This window comes from Nyctereutes procyonoides, unplaced genomic scaffold (assembly GCF_905146905.1).
Source record: "Nyctereutes procyonoides isolate TBG_1078 unplaced genomic scaffold, NYPRO_anot_genome, whole genome shotgun sequence".
Taxonomy (NCBI): Eukaryota; Metazoa; Chordata; class Mammalia; order Carnivora; family Canidae; genus Nyctereutes; species Nyctereutes procyonoides.
In genome coordinates, this window is record NW_026575140.1 from 45,923,771 (window position 1) to 45,949,385 (window position 25,615).

General features: G+C 34.5%; 1 protein-coding gene and 1 pseudogene across 1 annotated transcript in view; one reads left to right on the forward strand and one right to left on the reverse strand.

The window, feature by feature from the left end:
• The window catches only part of DNAI4 (dynein axonemal intermediate chain 4), a 98,210-nt gene that overhangs the window by 38,619 nt on the left and 33,976 nt on the right, over positions 1 to 25,615 (reverse strand). The window contains exons 6-8 of the mRNA XM_055304797.1: positions 24,326 to 24,465; positions 8,965 to 9,120; positions 1,111 to 1,305 (exon numbers count right to left, since the gene is read on the reverse strand). Of these exons, the coding sequence (XP_055160772.1) occupies positions 1,111 to 1,305; positions 8,965 to 9,120; positions 24,326 to 24,465 (491 nt within the window). The remainder of the gene's footprint in view (positions 1 to 1,110; positions 1,306 to 8,964; positions 9,121 to 24,325; positions 24,466 to 25,615) is intronic.
• Positions 8,843 to 8,939, forward strand: LOC129497965 (U6 spliceosomal RNA; annotated as a pseudogene).

The following is a 25,615-nucleotide window of genomic DNA, read 5'->3' on the forward strand; positions in this document are numbered from 1 at the left end:
TCGACTAGGCTATTGGTAAGGCTTCTGGTTAACAGTAAGTTATTAGTAGATAACTTTGGGGGGGGAGTCCAAAGTTATACTTGGAGTTTCAACTGTGCCAGGGTCATCATCCCTAAGCCCTGCCTTGTTCAGGAGTCAACTGTACTTACTGTATGATCCCACTTTTTGACATACCAAAACAGTTCATCTATGATGAGAAATATCAGATAAAATCCCTGCTTATGGGAAGTAAGATTTAACTGGAAAATAGCACAAGGGAAATCTTAGGGTTTATCATTTATTCTAGGCAATGAGAAGTTATTGAAGGTTTGTTAACAGTTAAGTTCCAGGTTCAAACCCATTAGCCCACCAGGATAGTAGAGGGGAAAGAGAATTGGGTTGAGATCAGAAGAACTTGGTTGAATGCCTACCTTTGTCATAGACTCTACACTTGGAAAGTTTCTATATGTTCCATCTTCTTTATTCAAAAATTGAAAGGTTGAATTAATCTCTAAAATCTTTCAAAATATTCTGTGAACATATGAGATGGGATTTGCAGCAATAAAAATAGGAAGAATGCCCTTGCAATAAAGTTAGGGAGTGGTAATAACCACCAGAATCTGGAAAGTATCAGTGGCAATGGCGAGGTGGTTTATATATTTTTTTAAAGATTTGTTTTTACTTATTTATGATAGACATAGAGAGAGAGAGGCAGAGACACAGGCAGAGGGAGAAGCAGGCTCCATGCCGGAAGCCGGACGTGGGACTTGACCCCGGGACTCCAAGATCGTGCCCTCCGCCAAAGGCAGGTGCTAAACCACTGAGCCCCCCAGAGATGCCCTGGAGAGGGGGTTTAAATGTGAGAAAATAATTCAATGCAGGTGTGAGAGAAAAGAGCCACGGAAGCTTATGAAGATTATAGTTTAAGAGACTACCTCTTTTTGCGGGATTTGAACTCTGTTATTTGGATGTTTAATGCTAAAAGCTGTACAAATGTGTCTTTTGGTAAGTGTTAACCCAATCTGGAGGTTACATTTAGAAACAATAACTCCATTTAACTCTTTTAATTATTTAAGATTTTCTTTCTTATTATTATTATTTGAGTTTTCCTAATGTGATTTTTGAAAATACCTTTTAAAATACGAAGCTGACGATAAGCTGCAAGTTTTGGCTGAAATAAATTTTCCATTAGAACTCGTTCCATAAAAAATAAGGCCTGACGAAACTTGTCAGATTTCAATATTGTCTCTGAGTGATCTTCTTCATCATCATGGATTGTAGTCAGAATTACATTTTCTATATCCATTAAGGAACTAGCTTCACTATCTGTAAAATACAAAATGATGCAATGATAAAATTATTTAGATAGTATTACACAATTAATGCATTCTAAGCATTATAAAAATCCCATTTTGTCATTACTATTTGTTTTCCTCCAATATTCAACAACTTCAACAGACATTTATTGAATAGTTTTTATGTACCAAGCACATAGAACATATACATATATAATCTCATTTTGGAATACCTTTTTAATATTTTATTTAAATTCAATTTGCCAACATATAGTATGACACCCAGTGCTCATCCCATCAAGTGCCATCCTCAGTGCCCATCACCCAGTTTCCCCATCCTCCCACCCTCCTCCCCTTCTGCAACTCTTTATTTCCCAGAGCCAGGAGACTCTCATGGTTTGTCTCCCTCTCTAATTTTCCCCACTCAATTTCCCTCCTTTCCCCTTATAGTCCCTTTCACTATTTCCCATATTTCACAAGTGAGTGAAACCATATAATTGTCTTTCTTGGATTGGCTTATTTCACTCAGCATAATACCCTCCAGTTCCATCCACGTCAAAGCAAATGGTAGGTATTTGTCCTTTCTGATGGCTGAGTAATATTCCATTATATATCATATATATATTATATATATGTAATATATATAATGTGAGATATATATATCTATCACATCTTCTTTATACAATCATCTGTTGAAGGACATCATGGCTCCTTCCACAGTTTGGCTACCGTGGACACTGCTGCTATAAACTTTGGGGCACAAGTGTCCCATCATTTCATTACATCTGTATCTTTGGGGTAAATACCCAGTAGTGCAATTTCATTTTGGAATTCTTAACCATTCAAAAATATACTGTTTGTCAGAAGATAAGCAGTGATAACCTCATAGGTAATGTATATCTCTATATATTGTTATTCAAATTGAATTAAGATTATTAGCCCTCAGATAAAGGTCCGATTTGACTATTGTTTTATAAAAATGCTATACCACTGCATTAGTTTTTATGTTGATGAGAAAATAAACTATCAAAAACTTAGCAAATTAAAACCATGCAAATTTATTATTTTAAAGTTAAGTAAGTTAGACACAGATCTCACTGGGCTAAAACTAAAAAGTTAATAGGGTTATGTTCCTTTCTAGAGGGTCTAGAGAATTCATTTTCTTATCTTTTTCAGATTCTATTTCTTTAAAATTATTATTTATTTGTTCATGAGGGACACAGAGAGAGGGAGGCAGAGACATAGGCAGAGGGAAAAGCAGGCTCCATGCAGGGAGCCTGATCTGGGACTCAATCTCAAGACTCCAGGATCACACACTGGGCTGAAGGCCGGCACTCAACCGCTGAGTCACCCAGGCGTCCCTCTTTTTCAGATTCTAGAGGCCACCCACACCCTTCCTCCATCTTGAGATACAACATCATTACATGTCTTTGACCTTCTTCTGTTATTACATCTCTCTATGACCACAGCTCAGAAAGGTTTCGACTTTTAATTATCCATATGTTTAGATTGGGTTCTCCCATTCTACTAACAGAAACCACAACAAAGGTTCTTGGCCACATTTCCCCCTCATTCTTTCTGCCTCCTGACCAATCCTGGTGCTTCTCTATGTAGCCCACAGCATAGAATGTCCCCTCCTCTTGAGATCTGTGAGTATAACATTCTTTTTAATGGCAATAGTGTCCTGTTCTGTTGGTCTTGTCATGCCTAAATATTAATACAGTCCACATTAAAAAAATATCATTTATAAGAAATGCAATTTAAATGAAAAGACACAGATAGATTAAAGGTAAAGAGATAGAACAATATATACTATGTTAACACTACTCAAAAGAAGATGGAGTAGCTATATTTAATTTCAGACAAAGTAGGCTGCAGAGCAAAAAAAAAAATTATCAGAAATAAAGAGTATGCATATAAGAAATCAAATCTCCAAGAAGACACAGCAACTCTAATCATTTATGCAACAAAAAACAGGACTGCAAAATATTTCAGGCAAAAGTGATAGAACTGCAAGGAGAATCAGACACATCCACTGTTATAATTGGAGACTTTAACACTATTTTAATAGAATACATGTTTTTCTCAAGCTCACTTGGAATGCTCACCAACCTAGAGCATTCTGGGCCACAAAGCACATTTCAACGAATTTAAAAGAATAGAAATCATACAAAATATGCTCTCAAACCACAGTGGAATTAAACTATAATTCACAGAGAAGTAAGCTGGATAATCTCAAAGTATTTGGAAGTTAAAAAAATACATAAATAAAAAATAGGTCAAAGAAGTCTCAAATAAAATTTTTAAATATTTGAACTAAATTAGAATAAAAATATAACATCAAAATGTGTGAGATACAACAAAAAGATGCTTAGGGGGAAATTTATAGCTTTTGAATGCATATATTAGAAAAGAAGAAAAAACTAAAAATTAGTAATCTAAGCTTCCATCTCAGGGCACTAGAGTAAGAAGAGCAACATAAGGGATCCCTGGGTGGCGCAGCGGTTTAGCGCCTGCCTTTGGCCCAGGGCGCGATCCTGGAGACCCTGGATCGAATCCCACGTCGGGCTCCTGGTGCATGGAGCCTGCTTCTCCCTCTGCCTGTGTCTCTGCCTCTCTCTCTCTCTCTCTCTCTCTGTGTGACTATCATAAATAAATTAAAAAAAAATTAAAAAAAAAAAAAGAGCAACATAAGCCTAAAGCTAGTAGGAAACAAATGTATATAAAAATTAAAGTAGGGATCCCTGGGTGGCACAGCGGTTTGGCGCTTGCCTTTGGCCCAGGGCGCGATCCTGGAGACCTGGGATCGAATCCCACGTCAGGCTCCCGGTGCATGGAACCTGCTTCTCCCTCTGCCTATGTCTCTGCCTCTCTCTCTCACTGTGTGACTATCATAAATAAATAAAAATTAAAAAAAATTTTAAAAAATTAAAGCATAAATCAGGGACACTGGAAACAGGAAATCATCAGAAACAATCAATGAAATTAAAAGTTATTTCTTTGAAAAATCAATAAAACTCATAATCATCAGCTATGTTAGCTAAGAAAAGAAATAGAACATACAAATTTCCAGTATGAGTAATAATAGAGGTGCCATCACTACTGATCTCATAGACCAATGGAATAATAAGGAAATACTGTGAACAACTCTATGTCCACAGATTTGATTATTTATATGAAATGAAACAATTCCTTGAAAGACAAGAAATCACACAAAGTGAAACAGATCATCTGAATAAGCCTATCTCTATTAAAGAAATTGAATTGATAATTAGTAACTTTCCAAAATAGAAAATAGGCCCAGATGGTTTTACTGCTGAACTATATCAAACATTTTAGGAATGTTTGTACAATCTATTTCAGAAAATAAGTAGAGGAAACACTTCCCAATTCATTGTGTTAGGCTGGCATTACTCTAATACCAAAACTAGATGAAGACATTACAAAAATGGAGAATTACAAAACAATATTACTTATGAGAACAACACAAAAATCTTCAACAAAATATTAGCAAGTTAAATCTAACAGTGTATAAGAAGAATTATACAACCCAACAAAGTGGGGTTTGCTCCAGGTATCCAAAGCTAGTGCAACACTTAAAAATAATGCAATCCATCCCATCAACAGGCTAAAGAAGAAAAGTCACATTAAATTCAGAAAACTCTTTTGACAAAAATCCAACACCCATGATGATATAAAGTCCCAAAAACTGAGGTACTTGGGTGGCTCAGTCCATTAGGCATCTGACTCCATTTTAGCTCATGATCTCAGGATCCCAGGATTGAGCCCTGAGATAGACCCTGAGCTCAATGGGCCTGGGAAGGTTGGGGGCGGGGAGGGAGGTGGGAGAGTGTTTGAATTTTTTGTCACGTTTAAAGTTGGACTCTTTATTTTCTTACTGTTGAGTTTTTTGAATTATGATAAATTAAGTTCTTTATCAAAGAAGTGTTTTGCAAAATTTTCTCCCAGTTTGGGGCTTGCCTTTTCATTTTCATAACAATCTTTCACAGACCAGAAATTTTAAATTTTAATAAAGTTCAATTTAATATATTTTTTCTCTTTCAGATTGTGCTCTGGTATTGTATCCAAAGATTTATCACCAACCCCAAGGCTACCTAGATTTTCCCTTATCTTTTTTTTTTTAAGATTTTATTTATTTATTCATGGGAGACACAGAGAAAGAGGCAAAGACATAGAGGGAGAATCGGGCTTCCTGTGGGGAGCGTGATGTGGGACTTGATCCCAGGACCCTGGGATCATGACCTGAGCCAAAGACAGACGCTCAACTGCTGAGCCATCCAGGCATTACTCTTACCTTGTCATAAATTCTATGTCTACATTTTTTGGGCATATGGATGTCCAGTTGTTCATATGTTGAAAAGACTTCTTTGAATTTTCTTGCTTCTTTTTTTTTTTTATTTATGATAGTCACACACAGATAGAGAGAGAGAGGCAGAGACACAGGCAGAGGGAGAAGCAGGCTCCATGCACCGGGAGCCCGACGTGGGATTCGATCCCAGGTCTCCAGGATCGCGCCCTGGGCCAAAGGCAGGCGCCAAACCTCTGCGCCACCCAGGGATCCCAATTTTCTTGCTTCTATATCAAATACCAGTTGACTATATTTGAGTAGGTCTATTTCTGAGCTTCCATTCTGTTCTACAGATCAATTTGTCTATTCTTTCACAAATATCATATTGTCTTGGTTAACTGGAGCTTTATAGTAATTCTTAAAATTGGGTAGTATCAGTGTTTTATTCTTCAGTATTGTGTCAGCTATTCTTGGTCTTTCGACTGTCCATATAAACTTGAGAATCAGCTTGTCAATATCCATAAAATAACTTGGTTGGACTTTGATTGGGATTGCACTGAATCTATAGATCAAATTGAAAAGCATTGGCCTCTTAACAATATGGAAACTTCCTATCCATGAAAACTTACTTGTTTGGATCTTCTTTGATTTCTTTCCTCAGAGTATTGTAATTTCCTCATGTAGATCTTGTACATGTTTTGTTAGATTTATACCTTAAGCATTTAACTTTTTAATGGTAATATTAATAGTATTATGGTTTTTATTTCAATTGTTCATTACTGGTTTATAGGAAAGCCATTGACTTTTGTATATTAATCTTGTATATTGTGACCTTGCTATAATTGCTTATTAGTTGGAAATTTTTATTTATGATTTTTAAAAAGATTTATTTATTTATTTATTTATTTATTTATTTATTATGAGAGAGAGAGAGAGAGAGAGAGAGAGAGAGAGAGGCAGAGACACAGGCAGAGGGAGAAGCAGTCTTCGAGCTGGGAGCCCCATGCGGGACTTGATCCCGGGACTCCAGGATCACACCCTGGGCCAAAGGCAGGCGCTGAACCGCTGAGCCACCCAGGGATCCCCCAAATTTTATTTTCTTATAATTTTCATGGGATTTTCTACGTAAACAACTGTGTCATCTACAAAGTTCTTTTCCTTTCCAATTTGTATAACTTTTATTTCTTTTCTTTGAATTATTATATTAGTTAGGACTTCTAGTATGATGTTGAATAAAGGTTCCTAGTCTTGTTCCTTATCTTAGTGGGGAAATTTTCGAGTTTTCATATATTATATATATATATTGAAAATAATCTTTCCCTATAAACTGAAATAGGGTCTTACATATATTCAAAGATGAAAATCATGGTCCTTTTTCCTCCCTAGAATATAATAGAAGATTAAAATACAACCTGTATATTCAAAGTTTAAATGGAATAGAAATATTTCTTAAACCAAATATGGACCATATTTAACTTTTTTCTTCGTGTTTTCATTATAAAATCTCAGACACAAAAGGGACCCTAGAGGTTATCTAGTCCTAGTTTTTATCTGAATCTCCCTTACATTCTCAATAAATCTGATCATTCAGCTCTGTTGCCAATCTTTTCCTATTTTTTTTATTTTCTCCCTTTTCCTAGGTTGGTTCTCTCCTATCCCCTTAATTGGCTATAATACTAAAATATATTTTTATTTTGTACTGTAGTTCTTTAATATGGTTTTTATGACCCCTTGTTGCCTTTAAAAACATCCATATACACAATAAATTAAATATCCACAAACTGAGACTTTTTTTTAGGGCCTTCCACTTACACTTTTTCTATGTGTCAGTGGCCTTAACAGAGATGGAATATGTATATCCAGTTTTGAAGTCCCAATGTAATTTTCAGTCTAAGATTGATGTTTTTCCTAGCAACTTTTGGTAGGAAAAATTTTAGCTTCTAAAAGCAAACCTATTATATGGACATTAACATTTAAAGAAAAAATAAATATTTCTTTAGTAATAACTAATAATTCATTTTTCCCTTCATTGTTCTCTAGGAAAATAAACTGGTGTTTATTTTACAAACAACTTCCAGTAAAACATAGCTATAGTCAACATGACTACAAATATAACTTTTAAAACAAAAAAAATATAGGTGACATGTTTTTTAAGTTTTAATTTTTTAAAATATTAATCTTAAGATATAATGATAGACCAAATTATTAGGTGGTAAGTCCTGTAGATCCAGAATCTCTGAAGGAAATGTAGTCAGTTATAAATATGGTAATTATTTTCTGAAAATTATCAATTCTCCTTAAACTTGATTTTTCAAAAATATTTCCTATTTTTAAATATTACATTTGTCTTTGTGTAAAAATGAGTGAGAATAGAAATATTTCAGTTTACTTTATGAAAATTTGCTAAAATTTTAACAAAACTTGCCAGTGTGTAGTTATTCTGAAACAAGGACTACTCCTTATATGTAGTGATATTATTTTATAAGAAACATGACTCAAAAGTTCAGAATAGGGAGAGTAAAACTGTCTAACCACAAAACAATCAGAAATGGAACTTAACAAATTCCTTATAGCTGGACTTTGTAAAAATTCTTTCAGATTGCTAAGTATATTTGAAAGATTAAAATTTCGTGTTGACTTTAATTATAAGCATTTAATCTCAAAATTTAAAACACTAAAAGCTAAAGTTGTAATGCAGGATTTCCCAACCTTGTAGTGTTATATTTGGGCCAGGTAATTTCTTATCGGGGCTGTTTGGTGTACCAAAGGATTTTTAGTAGTATCCTTGGCTTTGACCCAAAAGATGCCCCCATAGTCATGACACCCAGGAATGTCCCCAGATATTGCCAAATGTCCCCCGGGGAGGTAAAATCATCCCCAATTAAAAGCCATGGTCATCAATTTATCTCCATTTTAAGTTGTTACAGAGCTAGCAGATGTTCTTTTTCTTATAAATTATAGTCTACAGAAAGAAAAACAGAAAATTATGGAACCCACATGTTCCCACATGTATGAAAGAGAACTTAAAAGCAAGTAAAGAAGCAACAGAGGAAGATAGAATCTTTGAAACTCTTGACAGATATCCAAGAAAAATTAATTTTTTTAGTTCAGAGTCCAAGATGATGTGAAAGAGTAACAATACTATTTCTGAGTAAAAGTTGTGGTTTTATGTTCCACCAGAGAGTAAGTATTATAACTACTAAGAAAGAATTTATTTACAATGGCATGTGCAAACATCATTTTTAAAAAAACTGAAAGAGTGCTTGCTTAGGCAGCACATATAGTAATATTGGAGCAATACAGCATAGCTCCTGTGCAAAGATGACATGCAAATTCATGAAACATTCCATTTTTTAAAAAATTAAATAAATGAAATCTTACTTTTTTCTGTAGTACTCCCTGGCATTCTTTGCTCTCGATCTTTAGGAGGTATACTTGCTCTACTAGTTGATTCAAGCATAGATTGTTTTGCTGCTAAAGATGAAAGCTCCATAGCATTATAAGAATCATACAAATCCCAAGTACTGGACATCACACCTAAATAAAGAGACAGAAAAGTAAAAATTATTTTAAACCAAATTCTAATAGGTTAGCTTATATATAATTAGTTATAGCAAAATCTAAGATAATACCTACTGTTTAAGAAAAGAATACTATATTTTACAATGGCAGGAAGTAAAGATGAAAAAGAAATAAACCATGAGGATACCTTCAGATCCTTACACTTTTGCATCTACTTATACATTAGTGTTTTAATGATAACTCCAAATTATCCTCACCATTCTTTCTGATCCCCACACCTCTCTCCCTCTATCCCAAGCTGATGGAGCATAATCTCATCCATCTGTTAGTATAGGTCTTGGTTGATACGGACCAGGACAATCATGTCACAAAAAGGATTTAATGATCCTTTACTTATGATTAACATAGTTATATTCTATAGAATTTTTATTTTTTTAAAGATTTTATTTATTTATTGATAGAGACACAGAGAGAGAGAGAGAGAGAGGCAGAGACACAGGCAGAGGGAGAAGCAGGCTCCACGCAGAGAGCCTGATGCGGGACTCGATCCAGGGTCTCCAGGATCACGCCCTGGGCCGAAGGCAGGTGCTAAACCACTGAGCCACCCAGGGATCCCCTATCTTCCCTTTTGAAAATTTTTGTTTGCATTAGCTATATTTTTTCAAATGATCAAATATAGCAATGATCTCCAAACAAAACTTGCAAATTTTTATGTCCAAAATTAAAAAAAAATTTCCAATATTTTTCATTATTGATATAACAATGAAAGGTTCACATAGCAATTATTTTATCAGTGACCATGTAATAAAATATTCCTACATGCTAAACTTGCAAAAGTTTAAAGTACAGTGATTTAATAAAGAATTATTTTCTCTGAAAATCAAAACAAGACTGAATATAATAAATGCAACTACTTCATTGTTATAATTGTTATTTTCATAAAATATAATGAAGGAGCTCTGGTATTTCACAATGTTTTCAATTAGTAAGAATGTTAACTCACATTTAATAATAACATTTCTATTTTATTGAACTGACCTTAATAATGTCTAACAAAGTTATACACATAATAAATACCTAGTCTATTTTATTGAATTGAAAAGGGTACAATTTCTGTTGTTTGTAAAGTAAAAGACCATAAAAAGATATTATGTTTTTGAATATTTAATTACCTAACCTTCATTTAACCGAAAGTTTAACAATTTGAGTATATAGGAATATATTGTTACATCGTTATCAATAATTGCTACATAAATAAAAGTACATGTTATAAATGAGCAATGTAAAATGTTAGGGTGATTTAAGGTTGTTTCTTGTTTGAAGATAACAAATAACATTGGTAATATTAGTTTGGGTACCATCATGACATTTGTACATTTGAATAAATTAACCTAAGAAATAAAAAATCCTAAACCATATGCCATAATATCAAGCACAAAATGAAATGATAAATAATGAATGATTGGTTTTTGTTTGTTTTTTGAGGGGGGCTTGGGGCTTGAGTTTTTTTAAAAAAGTTTTTATTTAAATCCAGTTAGTTAGCATATGGTTTAATATTAGCTTCAAGTGTACAATTTCACACCTCAATACAAAAAATAATAATAATAAAAAAACCCACTTCCATACAACACCTGGTGCTTATCACAAAAAGTGCACTCCTAATCCCCATCAGCTATTTAACCCATTCTCCCACTTGCCTCCCCTCTGATATTCATCAGTTTGTTCTCTGCAGTTGAGTCTGTTTCTTGAAGAAAGAAAAATTAAATGATTGTTACTTCCCAATTTTATAGTTATATTCTATTAAAGAAAGTTTTAACTAGCATCAGAAAAAGGTATTCCCAACTCTACCATGTTTTGAGCATTTCCGAGTCTGGGATATGTCTATATAGTTTTTGCCCATTTAAAAATATTGTTTCTATCTACTAGTTTAACAGACTATGAAAGTGTAGCAATTAGCCATATAACATTTATAGAAAAATAATTTTACTTTTTAGCTGAGTAAAAAGATATGCTCAACGTTAAAGAAGAAAAAAGATAAATATGACTTGTATTTCCACCACCCAGAGATAATAACTGCTAACATTTTGGTGTATGTCCTTCCAGATTCACATATGAACAAATACATATATGTATTTTTTAAAATAAAAATTAGTTCATATCACACATTTTTATTAAAAAATTATAGTATAATATACATAGAAAACAAGCTGGCTTTTTGAAATCTACAGTTATAGGATTTACTTTTTTTAAGATTTTATTTATTTATTCATGAGAGACAGAGAGAGAGAGAGAGAGAGAGAGAGAGAAAGAGAGGCAGGGACATAGGCTCCCATGTAGGGAGTACCATATGGGACTTGATTCAAGGACTCCAGGATCATGCACAAGCCAAAGGCAGACACTCAACCACTTAGCCACCCAGGCATCCCTACAGTTGTAGGGTTTAATATATTTTTAAAAGTTAGCCAGGAACACTAATACATTCATTGAATTATCCATTTATTTGAAATGCCACTTTTATCATAAATTACTATATGCGTACTATTAAGTGGAAAACTTTTTTCCTCACTTTCTGTGACTCTTTACAGAGGGAATTTGAGCTAAATTAACACCCTGATCTCTCTATGTCCCTCATTCACTCATTGCCAGAGAAAAAGTGATTCATCCTATAGGAGAGTTTAGGAGGAATTGCGCTCAGCCACTTCTGGGTTCTTTTGTTAGGTCTCTTCAAGCATGCTTTCTGGTCTGTTCTCACTCCTAAAAAAGTCTGTGCTTGTCTAGCTTTGCCAATTATGGCTGGTAGGAAGGAAGAAATGGCAAGTCCCTAGCGCTGCAGATTTAAGGCTACATTTTTTTCAGTATCTTTATCAGTAATAAGGCTAATACTTGATTTCCATCTCTCTGACTCCTGAATCTCTTTCAATTTCATCCCAAATCAGGCAAAGAAGACATGTGATTTTTTTTTTTACTGATCCATAAGACTTTAATATTTATTTGGTCTATATTGTAGTTTTTAATATTAACTTTCATTATTTTTAATAAAATTTTTCTGTGAAAAATATATCATGCACATAAGAGTGTATAATACATATATGTGTAGTGTGAACAGTTACTATCATGTACTCACCAGCCAGGATAAGAAATAGAACATCTCCAGGTACTTAGGAGCCCTGGATGCTCTTCTATCTGGCCCTCTCTTTCTAGCTACCTCCAACAGAAGTAAATCCACTTTCCCTAACTTCTTTTTTTTTTTTAAAGATTTCATTTATTTATTCATGAGAGACACACAGAGAGAGAGAGAGAGGCAGAGATACAGGGGGAGGAAGAAGCAGTTTCCCTTTTAGGAGTTTGATATAGGACTCGATCCCGGACCCCAGGATCATGCCCTGAGCTAAAGGCAGATGCTCAACCACTGAGCCACCCAGGCATCCCTCCACTTTCCCTAACTTCTGGATAGGTCATTCTCTTGCTTTGTTTTAAGGCTTTTCTCCTGTGGTAGATGCTGTTGGTGCCCTGCCCATATCTATTATACATTACCTCTTACTAGCCAATCTCCAACTGCCAGCATCTATATTGCTTTGCTTGGGGCCATCTTTGGCCACCAAGGCCACTTTGATGTCCACAAATTTGGCCTAGAATGCCAACAAACTAACAAGTCCATAAGCCTTCAAACAATGATTTAGAAAGTTGGAACATGACAAAAATAACTCTGACTCCCAGAGTTCTCTAACAGTATTAAACTCCAGTTAACCAAAGAGGTAATTTGTCAGCATAACCTCTGTCAGCTACCTACCCTTTCTTATTTCACTTACTCTCCTACCAATGTTTCTTAGGATCACCTCCAAAATAAACGATGTGCACTCAGAACCTTTCTTCAGAGGTTTCTTCTTGGAAAACTTTTGAAGTTCAGAATTCATAGGCACATAAGGCTCTCCAACATATACATATCTACACAATATATTGTCTAGTTTTAAAAATTGGCAAGTTAAAAAAATTGGAAAGTTAATGATCATATGGTTTCACTCATATGTGGAATATAATAGTGAAAGGGATTATAAGGGAAAGGAGGGAAACTGAGTGGGAAAAACTAGAGAGGGAGACAATCCATGAGAGACTCCTAACTCTGGGAAACAAAGGGTTATGGAAGTGGAGGTGGGTGGGGGCATGGGGTAACTGGGTGGCAGGCACTGAGGAGGGCACTTAATGGGATGAGCACTGGGTGTTATACTGTATGTTGGCAAATTGAATTTAAATTTTTGAAAATGTATAAGAAATTTTCAAAATATAAACAATAAAAATTGGATAGCAAACACTATCACAGATGCATAAAAAAAAAAAAGAACAAAATCACCACTATTAAATGAAGACTACTAAAGGAGGACTCTCAGGAGAAGATCATGAGAACATTCTGGGTCATATTCTGATTTCAGCCTCCCTGAGAATTTACAAGAGCCACTAATGATGAAATCACATAGTGAGACCATGAATATGTCCTTGGAAACATAGAACTTAATCCACTGAGGTACCTAACAAGCTAGGCATTGAATGTCCAATGAAAGTATGGTCAGGTAAGTGGGCAGCTCTGTATTTTCTGCTCCCCATGGCTTTTGGGCTGCTCTCAGGGTAAAACAGAACATGTATGTACAGTGAAGTGAATTTCCTCAACTTATCTAAGAAAGCCACAGGAAAGGAGAACAGAAGTACATTAACAATGGTAAAGGCAAGCTAGATATAAAAAAAAATAGGCAGATTCAGCTGAGCATTCTATCCAATTCCATTTACAAATGCATCAAAAAGAATAAAATATCTAGTAATAAACTTAACAAAAGAGGTGAAAGAATTGTACTCTAAAAATGTATCTAGGGCAGCCTGGGTGGCTCAGCAGTTTAGCACCTGCCTTCAGCCCAGGGCATGATCCTGGAGTCCCAGGATTGGGTCCCACATCAGGGTCCCTGCATGGAGCCTGCTTCTCCCTCTTCCTGTGTCTCTGCCATTCTCTCTCTCTCTCTCTGTCTCTCACAAATAAAGAAATAAAATATTTTTTAAAAAAAGAGTGTTGTATAGTGGTGAGGACTTCTCTATGATTGGGTCCCCTGGAGTTTTAAACTCTCAGACTTGTTCACAATGAACCTTCAGCAATTTATCAATTATAGTTCAGGTTTTCTATCCTAGACTTATTGCAGTAATCATTTCACAATATATCTATGTCATATGCCTGAAAGTAATATAATGTTACATGTCAATTATATTTCAATTAAAAATTAAATTGAATTTAAAAGAATAAGAGCAGAAATCAGTGAAATTGAGAACAGGAAACCAGTAGATAAAATCAATGAAACCAAAAACTGGATTTTTGAAAAGATGACTAAAATCAATAAACCTCTAGCCAGAATAAGAAAAAAAGTATTAATATCATAAATGAAAGAGAGCACATCTCTACAGATCCCATGGACATTAAAAGAATAGCAAAGGAATACTATGAACAAGTATATGCCCACAAATTTAATAATCTTGATGAAATTCAGGATTAATTCATTGAAAGACACAATCTGCCAAAATTTACACAAGAAGAAATAGACAACATGAATAGGCCTATATCAACTAAAGAAATTAAAATTTAAAAAAAGAAATGGAATTGATTACTAATAACTTTCCAAAACAGAAAATACCAGGCTCAGATGGATTCACTGCTAAATTCTATCAGTCATTTAAGGGAAAAAAATTATACCAATTTTATACAATCTCTGTCAGAGGATAGAAACACAGGGAATACCTTCTAACTCATTCTTTGAGGCCAACATTGAATACCCAAAGGCAGACAAAACATTTCAAAAAAACCTCCAAAAAAAAAAAAAAAAGCTGACAACTCTCAAAGAATATAGATGCAAAATCTTTAATAAATAAAAGCAAATCAAATCCAACAATGTCTAAAAAGAATTATACTCCAAACCAAGTGGAATTTATCATAGTTATGTACAATTACTTTAACATTAAAAAATTAATGCAATCTGTCAGACCAATAGTCTAGGAAAGAAAAATACATGACTGTATCAATAAATTCAGAAAAAAGGCATTTGACAAAATCAAATATCCATGCATAATAAAAACTTTCAGTAAACTAGAAATAGAAGGGAACTTCAACTTGATAAAAACATCTACAAAAAAGCTACAGCTAACATACTTAGCCTTCCCACTATCAGAAACAAGGCAAGGATATCTCCTCTCACCACTTCTTTTCAACACCATATTGGAAGTCCAAGTTAATGCAATAAGACAAGAAAAGGAAACAAAATACAGATTGGGAAGGAAGAAAGGAAGCTGTCTTTGTTTATAGATGAAATGTTTTTTTTTTTTTAAGATTTTATTTATTTATTCATGAGAGACAGAGAGAGAGAGTCAGAGACACAGGCAAAGGGAGAAGCAGACTCCATGCAGGGAGCCTGATGTGGGACTTGATCCCAGGTCCCCAGGACCATGCCCTGGGCCAAAGTCAGGCACCAAACCGCTGAGCCACCCAGAGATCCACTATAGATGAAATGTTAATGCATATAGAAGATCCAAAAGAATGCACAAAAACTCCTAGAACTAACAAGTGATTAAAGAAAGGCTACAGAGCACCTGGGTGGCTCAGTCAGTTAAGTGTCTACCTTCAGCCCGGGTCAAGATTGCAGGGTCCTGGGATTGAGCCCCATGTCAGGCTCCCTGCTCAGTGAGGAGACTGCATCTTCTCCCTTTGCCCCTCTCCCTCCTGCTGCCCATGATCTCTTGCTTACTCTCTGTCAAATAAATAAATAAAAATCTTTAAAAAAAGAAAGTAAGGTTGAAGGATATAAGATTAATATACAAAAAGCAATACAAAATTCCTTTCCTAAATGTTGGCAATGAACAAGTGGAATTTGAAATTCAAAACAATACAATTTAATTAGTGCCCCAGAAATGAAACAGTTAGCTATGAATCTAACAAAATATGTACAAAATCTATATGAGGAAAACTACAAAACTTCAAAGAACAAAATTAAAAAAAGACAATAAATGGAGAGACATTCCATGTTCACGTTTAGGAAGACTCACTATTGTCAAAATGTCACTTATTCCCAAACTGACCTATAGATCAATGTATTCTCAATTAAAATCCCAGCAAGTTATTTTGTGAATATCAACAAGCTGATTCTAAAGTTTATACTGGAAGAAAAATAAAGCTGAAAGACTAGCACTCCCCAACTTGAAGATTTACTATAAGTCTACAGCAATCAAGACAATGTGATATTGGTGAACAAATAGAAAAATAGTTCAACAACAACAACAAAAAAAAAGAAAAATAGTTCAAGGGAACAGAACAGAGTTCAGAAATAGACCCACATCATATTAGTCAATTGATCTTTGACAAAGAAGCAAATACAATGGAACAAAGATAAGTCTTTTCAAGAAATGGTACTGGAACAACAGGACATCCACATGTAGAAAAATGAATTTAGATGCAAATCTTATATCCTTTATAAAAATTAACTTAAAATTGATTATAGACCTAAAAGTTAAAAGTGAAACTATGAAAATCCTAGAGGATAACATGGAATAATATCTAGATGACCTTGGGTATAATGATGACTTTTTAGATAGAAGACCAAAGGCATGATTGTTAAACCAAAAATTGATAAGCTGAACTTTATTAAAATTAAAAATGTCTGTTCTGTGAAAGGCAATGTCAAGACAATAACAAGATCATACTGGAAGAAATCATTTGCTAAAGGTACATCTGATAAAGTACTGTTGTCCAAAATATACATGTATTTCTTAAAACTCTATAAGGGAAAAAAATAACCTAATTTAAAATGGTCTAAGGAGCTTAACAGACACTTCACCAAAGATATACAGATGACAAATATTATATGAAAATATGCTCCACATAATATGTCTGTCATCATGGAATATAAATGAGAACAACAATGAGCTGCCACTGCATACCTATTAGAATGGCCAAAATCTGGAACATGACAACAAGAAATCTTGGTGAGGACACGGAGCAACAAGAACCCTCCATTATTACCTACAGGAATGCAAAATGGTACAATCACTTTGGAAGAAACTTTGGCTGTTCCTTACAAAACTAAAAATATGCTTACCATATGATTCTGCAATATGTTCCTTGGTATTTACCCAAAGGAATTGAAAGCTTATTATGTCCACACAAAAACCTGCACACAGGTGTTTATATCATCTTTATTGGTAATTGCCAAAACTTAGAAGCAATCAAGATACCCTTTGGTAGGTAAATAGATTCGACTTTATCCTCTCCAGAGAGAAACTTCTGGCATCTGCTGGAGTAGAAGAGAGGAATTTGCTCAAAGCATGTATCTGTACTTGACTCCTTTTTATAACTCAGTAACATTTCATTAAATATATGTTACACATTATGTTTATCCATTCATCCATTTGTGGACATCTTGCTTGTTTCCATTTGTTGAGGATAAATATTGTTGCCATGAATAAGCATGTACCTGTATTTGAGGGCCTGTTATATATATGTATACATTTAGGAATGGAATTGCTGGGTCATATGATAATTTGATTGTTCCTCAAACTATGAAAACTGGTTTTCATGGCAGGGGCACCATTTTGCATTGCAACTGGCTGTGTATATTGGCTCCAATTTCTCAACATCCTCATTAACGCTTTTTTCCATTTTTAATTATAGTCATTTTAATGGGTGAGAACTGATAACTCGTGGTTTTGATTTGCATTTCCGTAATGAATAACGATGTTGAACACTTTTCATGTGCTTGTTGGCAATATGTATACATTCTTTGAAGAAATGTCTAAGTCCCAATTTTCTTAGTTTCCTTTTTGAAATGTTCATTGACAGTGTATAAAAATACAACTGAAATTTGTGTGTTGATTTTGTATTCTGAAATTTTGCTGAACTTATCTATTAACTCTAGTAGTTTTTGTGTGAATTCTTTAGGATTTTCTATGCTTAAGATCGTGTTATCTCTGAATAAAGATACTTTTATTTCTGATTTTTTTTTAAAGATTTATTTATTTATTCATTCAGAGAGAGTGAGAGAGAGGCAGAGACACAGGCAGAGGGAGAAGCAGGCCCCATGCAGGAAGCCCGATGTGGGACTCGATCCAGGGTCTCCAGGATCACACCCCACGCTGCAGGCAGCACTAAACCTCTGCGCCACCGGGGCTGCCCTGATTTTTTTTTTTTTTTTTTTTGGATAGACATAGAGAGGCAGAGACACAGGCAGAGGGAGAAGCAAGCTCCATGCCGGGAGCCCCACGTGGGACTCGATTCCGGGACTCCAGGATCGCGCTCTGGGCCAAAGCCAGGCGCGAAACTGCTGAGCCACCCAGGGATCCTCTTCCTTTCTGATTTAGAGTCTTATTTCCTTTTCTTGCCTAATTGCCTAGGACTTCCCGTACAATGTTGAATAGAAGTTGAGAAAGCAGTTTGGATAGAATAGATTTTATCTATTTTATCCTTATCTTGTTCTTGATTTTATGGGGAAAGCTTCTAGTTTTTCACCATCGAGTATAACATTAGCTGTGGGGTTTTTATAAATGCCATTTATAAGATTAGAAAAATTCTATTCCTAATTTTTGAATACTTTTATCCTACGACTATGTTTATTCCAGTGATTGACACATATGTTGAATCACCCTTGCATCATTGGGATAAACCCATTTGACCATAGTGTATAATCCATTGAAGGTGCTGCTGGTTCAGTGTAGTAGTATTTTATTGAGGATGTTTGCATCCATATTCATAAGGAATATTGGTATTAGTTTTCTTTTTTATGGTGTCTTTGGCTTTGGTATCGGAGTAAAGCTGGCTTCATGATTTGTGAGTGTTCTCTTCCATTTTTCGGGAAAATTATTTTTTGAAGGGTTGGTGTTGCTTCTCCTTTAAATGACTGGTAGAATTCACTAGAGAAACCATTTGGTCTTGGAGTTTTCTTTTCAAGATTTTATGTATTTATTTGAGAGAGAGAGAGAGAGAGAGAGAGAGAGAGAGCGTGCGCACACGTTGGGGGAAGGGCAGAGGGAGACGCAGGAGCCGACTTCTCGCTGAGGAGGAAGCCTAATACCAGGCAGGGTTCCATCCTACCCCTGAGAGATCATGACCTGAGCCAAAAAACAGATTCTTAACCAACTGAGCCATCCGGGAGCTCCTGGGATTTTCTTTGTTAGGAAGGTTTGATTATTAATCCAGTCTCTTATCATAGCTCTGTTCAGATTTTATATTTCTTTTTGAGTCAGTTTTGACAAGTTGTGAGTTTCTAGGAATGTGTCCATTTCATTTAGTTATCCGATTTATTGATGTACAGATGTTAATTTTTTATGATCTATTTTATTTCTGTAAGGTCAGTAGTAACGTCCCCACTTTCACTTCTCATTTAGTAATTTGAGTTTTTTCTTATTCTTAGTCTAGTGAAAATTTTGTCAGTTTTGCTGATCATTTCAAAGTACCAACTTAGTTTCACTGATTTCTCTGTTTATTCTTTTTGCTTATCTCCATTCTAATCTTTATTATTTTCTTCCTTATGTTGGCTTTTGGTTTAGTTTTATCTCCTTTGTCTCATGCCTTAAGGTGTAAAGTTATTGATGTGAGATTTTTATGATTTTTTTATTGAAGTATAGTTGATATATAATGCTACATTAGTGTCAAATGGAGATCTTTTTAAAATGTATCTACAGCTATAAATTTCTCTCTAAGCACTACTTTCACTATATCCTATAAGTTTTGTTATGTAGTATTTTCATTTTTATTCATCTTAAATTATTTTCTTACTTCCCTTGTGCTTTTAAAGAGTGTGTTGTTTAATACCCAAATATTTAAAAATTTTCCAGTTTTCCTTTTGTTATACATTTTTTTGTGTCATTTCATTGTGATCAGAAGAGATTTCAATTTTTAAAATGTTATTATCTCTTTTTTTGTGGCCTAACATAATGGTGGATCATGGAGAGTTTTCCATGTGAACTTGAGAAAAAATTGTGTATTCTGCTGTTTGGGGATGGTGTGTACTGTATATATATATATGTTATATCTAGTTTATATTATTATTATTATTCAAGTCCTCTATTTTCTTTTCAATAATCTGATTATTCAGTCCATTACTGACAGTCTCAACTCTTTGTGTAGAACTATTTCTCTCTTTAATCCTGTCAATATTTGCTTCATATATTTGGAGGCTCTCTTGTTAAGTACACGTATGTTTATAATTGTTATATCTTCTTTATGTATGAAATCTTTTATCAATATATAATGTTCTCTGTCCCCTGTAACAATTTTATATACAGTCTACTATGTCTGATGTTAGTAATGCCATCTCACCTTTCTTTGGTTGCTATTACAACTTTCACTTTACATATTTTTGTTGGTGGATCTAAAAGTGAGTCTCTTGTTAGACAGCATATACTTGGATCATGTTTAGTTTTTTTTTTTTAATCCATCCTACCAATATCTGCCTTTTAATTGGAAAGTTAAATCCACTTATTTAAAGTAATTATTGCTCAGGAAGGACTTCTGCCATTTTTCTTTTTCTTCTTTATGTCTTATGTCTTTGTTCCTCAATTTTTCAATTACTGCCTTCTGTTTACTTGATTTTTCAATAATGTTCTGCTTTGATTCCTTTCTAATTTTATTTTTTTCAGTTTTTAAGTTATTTTCTTGGTGATTGCCATGGAGATTACAAGTAATTTCTTAAAATTTTAACAATCTATTTTTTAAAGATTTTTATTTTTTTCGTAAGAGACAGAGAGAGAGAGAGAGAGAGACGGAGAGAGAGATTGGCAGAGACACAGGCAGAGGGAGAAGCAGGCTCCATGCAAGAAGCCCAATGTTGGACTTGATCCTGGGACTCTGGGATCACACCCTGAGCCAAAGGCAGACACTCAACCGCTGAGCCACATTAAGCCACATTGTTAAGGCGTCCCTTAACAATCTATTTTGAATTAATACTACCTTCCTTTAATAGTATACAAGAACTCCTATACAGTTCCATTACATCCACTTTATGTTGTCACAAATTACATCTTTATACACTGTGTACTCATTAGTACAGATTTATAATTATTGTTTTATGTATTTATTTTAAATTATATTGCAAACAAATAGAGGAGATACAAACCAAAATTACTGGCTTTTTTTTTTTTTTTAAGATTTTACTTATTTATTCATGAGAGACACAGAGAGAGAGAGGTAAAGGCAGAGGGAGAAGCAGGCTCCGTGTGGGGAGCCTGACATGGGAGTAAATCCCAGGATCCCAGGATCCCAACCAGAGCCAAAGGCAGACACTCAACCATCGAGCCACCCAGGCGCCCACAATACTGACTTTTGTTTAGTAGTTACCTTTACCAGTGCTCTTTGTTTCTTCATATGTCTTCAAGTTTCCGACTGTTGTCCTTTCATTTCTGCCTGAAGGATTCCCTTTAGCATTTCTCATAAGGCTATTCTACTAGTGATGAACTGCTTTAGCTTTTGTTATCTGGGAGTAGCTTAATTTATCCTTCATGGGAATATATTTTATTTTAATTATTTAATTTCTTTATCATGAGAATTATTAGAAGGATATAGACTTCTTGTTTGATAGTTCTCTTTCATCTCTTTAAGTATGGCATCCCACTGACCTCTGGACACCATGGTTTCTGCTGAGAAATTGAGTGTAATCTTATTGAGGATTCCTTGTACCTGAGTCACTTTTTTTTTTTTCTGCTTTCAAGATTCTTTCAACATTTAGTTATAATGTGGCTGACCTAAGTGTAGATCTGTTTGTTTATCCTTTTTGGGGTTTGTTGAGTGTCTCAAATGTCCAGATTCATGACTTTAATCAAGTTGGAAGCTTTTTGGCCATTATTTCCTTAAATTTATTTTGTTCCCCTCCATCTCTTTTTCCTTCTATCATTCTAAAATTCCCTTTATGTGTATGTTGGTATGTTTGGTGGAGCCCCATAGGTCCTTTGAGCTGTGTTCACTTTTCCTTACTCTTCTTTCTTTCTGCTCCTCAGTCTATATTATATTAATTGACCTGTATTTTAAGAATTGCTGCCAGCTCAAATCTGCCATGAATACCTCTAGCGAGTTTTTCCATTTCAATTATTGTACTTTTCATCTCCAGAATTTTTTTTAATAATTCCTATCTCTTTATTCATATTTTTTGTTTGTACATCATTTTGGTTTGCTTTAGCTCTTTGCCCACAGTTTCCTTTAGCCTTATCATAAAATCTAATACAAGAATCCCTGGGTGGCGCAGTGGTTTAGCGCCTGCCTTTGGACCAGGGCGCGATCCTGGAGACCCGGGATCGAGTCCCATGTCGGGCTCCCGGTGCATGGAGCCTGCTTCTCCCTCTGCCTATGTCTCTGCCTCTCTCTCTCTCTCTCTCTCTCTCTCTCTCTCTCTGTGTGACTATCATAAATAAATAAGAATGAAAAAAAAAAGAATATCTAATACAATTGATGTAAAGTCTTTGGATAATAAATACAATGTAGTTCCACCGAGAGGGTTTCTGTTAATTTCTTCTTTAAACAGGCCTTACTCTCTTATTTCTTTCTATCCTTTGTAATTTTTTGAGAACTGAACATTTTGAATATAATAGTGTGGTAAATCAGAATCTTCTTGGTCCTTGGGTTTTGTTTTTGTAGTATGCTGTGTGAGTCCTAGTTTGTTTGATTAGTGATGTTTCTAAAGTATTTTTATAAAGACTGGATTCTTTGTCATGTATCATCTTTGAAGTGTTTGATCTTTGGCTTTTGGTCAGCAAGTGCCCTGACAGAGATTTCGTTGAACACTTGAATTCCTCCCCCATCAGAAAAAAAGGAGAGCAAAGAGAAAAGAAAAAGAAAGGAATAGAGAAACAAAGGGGAGGGAAATCTCCTGGTATTTGTAGATTGAGTCTGTGTTAAGGTATTCTTTTAATGCTTAGCCAGGCTGTTTAAAAGTATGCCTTAGCCTTCATTTCCTGCTTGTACTGAGCCTAGAGATCGGGAGAGGTGAAAGATTAAGATCTTTTCAGGTCTCTTCTGAGCATGCGTCCTGCCCTACGTATGCACGTGACTTTCTAAATTTCCCTGTACATGCAAGCCTTTTTCAGTATCTTAATTTCCCAAAGAAGCTTCCTCCCTAGCTTTTTATCTCACGCTTTCAGTGTGTTTCTTGTTTGATTCCCTCTAAGAGAGATGAGTTGTTCATTTACCTTTCAATATTTGTGGAGAATGCACTATGCACAGCTGCTTTACCACCTGAGAGAGCTCTGAATTTAAAAATGAAGATTAAAAAAACACACACACACACACACACCAGACAAGTGCTCTGCGTTAGTCCTTTAGGTAGCCTCCCAGATGGGTTCAAAGAGAGAAACCAACTCCACTGAGAATAAGGTCTGCTCTGTTCCCTCTGGAACCAAAGCCAGAAGGCAGACTGCTATCTTTAAGACCAACACCATACTGGAGAGGAGAGTATGGCAAGAGTGAGTAAAGATGCCACAAAGCTTTCCCATTCATTATAAGTTGCCCTTTTTTTGATCTAGTACTTGCTTAGAAGTTTGTCTATTTTAATCTTTCAAAGAACTAGTTTATAGTTTTGCTGAGTAACAAAGGCCATTAAAATTAAAAACTTTCTTCTAATTACCTTTTAAGTCCTACTTCACAGATTGTTCACTATACAGGATTGTTAATTTATAAACATAGAAAAAAAACAATAAGTGTAGTAAAGGACTGTCTGAGGGTATTCCTGTGTTCCATGCCAGCTGAGTGACCTTGGCAAATTAGCTAACTTCTCTTCACTTGTTTCTTCCTCCAAAAATGGAGAGTAACAACAGTATGTATCTCATAGGGTTGTTGTGAGAATTAAACCAGTTAATATACGTGAAAGGCCTAGAATAATGTCTGGCATATTTTAAATATTATTAGTTGTGGTTGATATTCTTTGTGAAAAAGCAGTTTCTCTAAATATTTCATAAACATTTGAAGAGTATAAAATTGCATGGAAGAGTTTCTATAAAAATTAAAAATGGTAATTATGTTACCTAAATCTTCTATATTTATGTTTATTACTCGGCATTTGTCATATTCTAAAAGCTATAGATTACCCATCTACCATTGCAATTTGGCCAAAGTATTTCTATCTTTGCTTTATATGTTTCAACATTTATTTGTTAACTGACAGACTCAGAAAATGTATATTAAAATATGGTAGTTTATCAAGAAGAATAAAATATGAATTACCTTTGTCTTCTTTTATGATTTTGTCACATTGAACATCTTTATTCTTTGGTGCTCCATTAATAGTTTGCATCATCCTTTCAACATATAAGTCATTGCCTAATCTATTTCTACAAAGGGTCTCGTAATTCTTGTTTCTCCGACTATAAAAAATAAAGTATATTCAACTCATTAATAAAAAATATTACCACAGATATTATCTCTTTATATTATGTTTTCTCTTTAAACTTACCTTTCTTAATGTGGATTACAGCAAACATGAAGCGAGAGTTCAAAAAACTCCTGAGGAAAAGATGGCACTGAACTACCTCCAAAGGATTCTATTTACTATACCTCTCAGCATCCTTGCTACTTTCAATGTCTACCAACAATATTCTAGCATTTTCTTCAGATAAGTTTTATGAACTTTGCTATAAACACTGAAAGCTATACATTTCCTTCAAAGTACTACATCTGTGTCATCCTGTGGGTATCATTTTCATAATTATTTAATTCTGAGTATTTCTTAAATTTCCATTATGATTTCCTCCTTGAATCATGAGGAATTTAGAAAATGTGCTTTTTAAACTTCCAAATGTGTATTTATATTTATATTTTTATTGAAATTTGTGTTATTAATTTTAACTTAATTATATTTGTGGCCAGAGAACTTAGTTTGTCCGATACTATTTCTTGGAAATTTTTGAAACCTTGCTTCACAACCTTGTGTGGGGATAATTTTTATAAATGTTCTGTTTGTGCTTGAAAAGAGTGTATGTTCTGTAATTGTTAAATGCTGAGTTGTGATTATTAAATTATGTTTTTGGTTCAAATCTTCTATATGTATGTGAACTTTTTATCTGAAAGACATACAGTAATTGAGAGGCATGTTTAAATCTCCTACTTTAATAGGATACTTATCAAGTTTCTAGTTTCTGCTTCATATATGTTGAGGTTATTTTATTAGGAGTATTCCAAATTAGAATTATTTTTACCTTCCTGTCATTATGAAGTGAACTTCTTTGACCCTAATAATGCCATTGGTTTAATTGTTTGCCTGTGGATGATATGCTTTTTTTTCTTCTGTTTTTAAAATCTTCTTTTAATATTTGATATCTTGGAGTATCAGTACAACACACTTAGTCCATTTCTTTTTTGTGCTTATTTATATATTTATTCCTATTTCTGAGGCATTATGTCTTTTAAGAGCTTGAGAAAGTCCTTACTTTTTTTTTTTAAAGATTTTATTTATTTTTTCATGAGAGACACAGAGAGAGAGAGAGAGAGAGGCAGAGACACAGGCAGAGGGAGAAG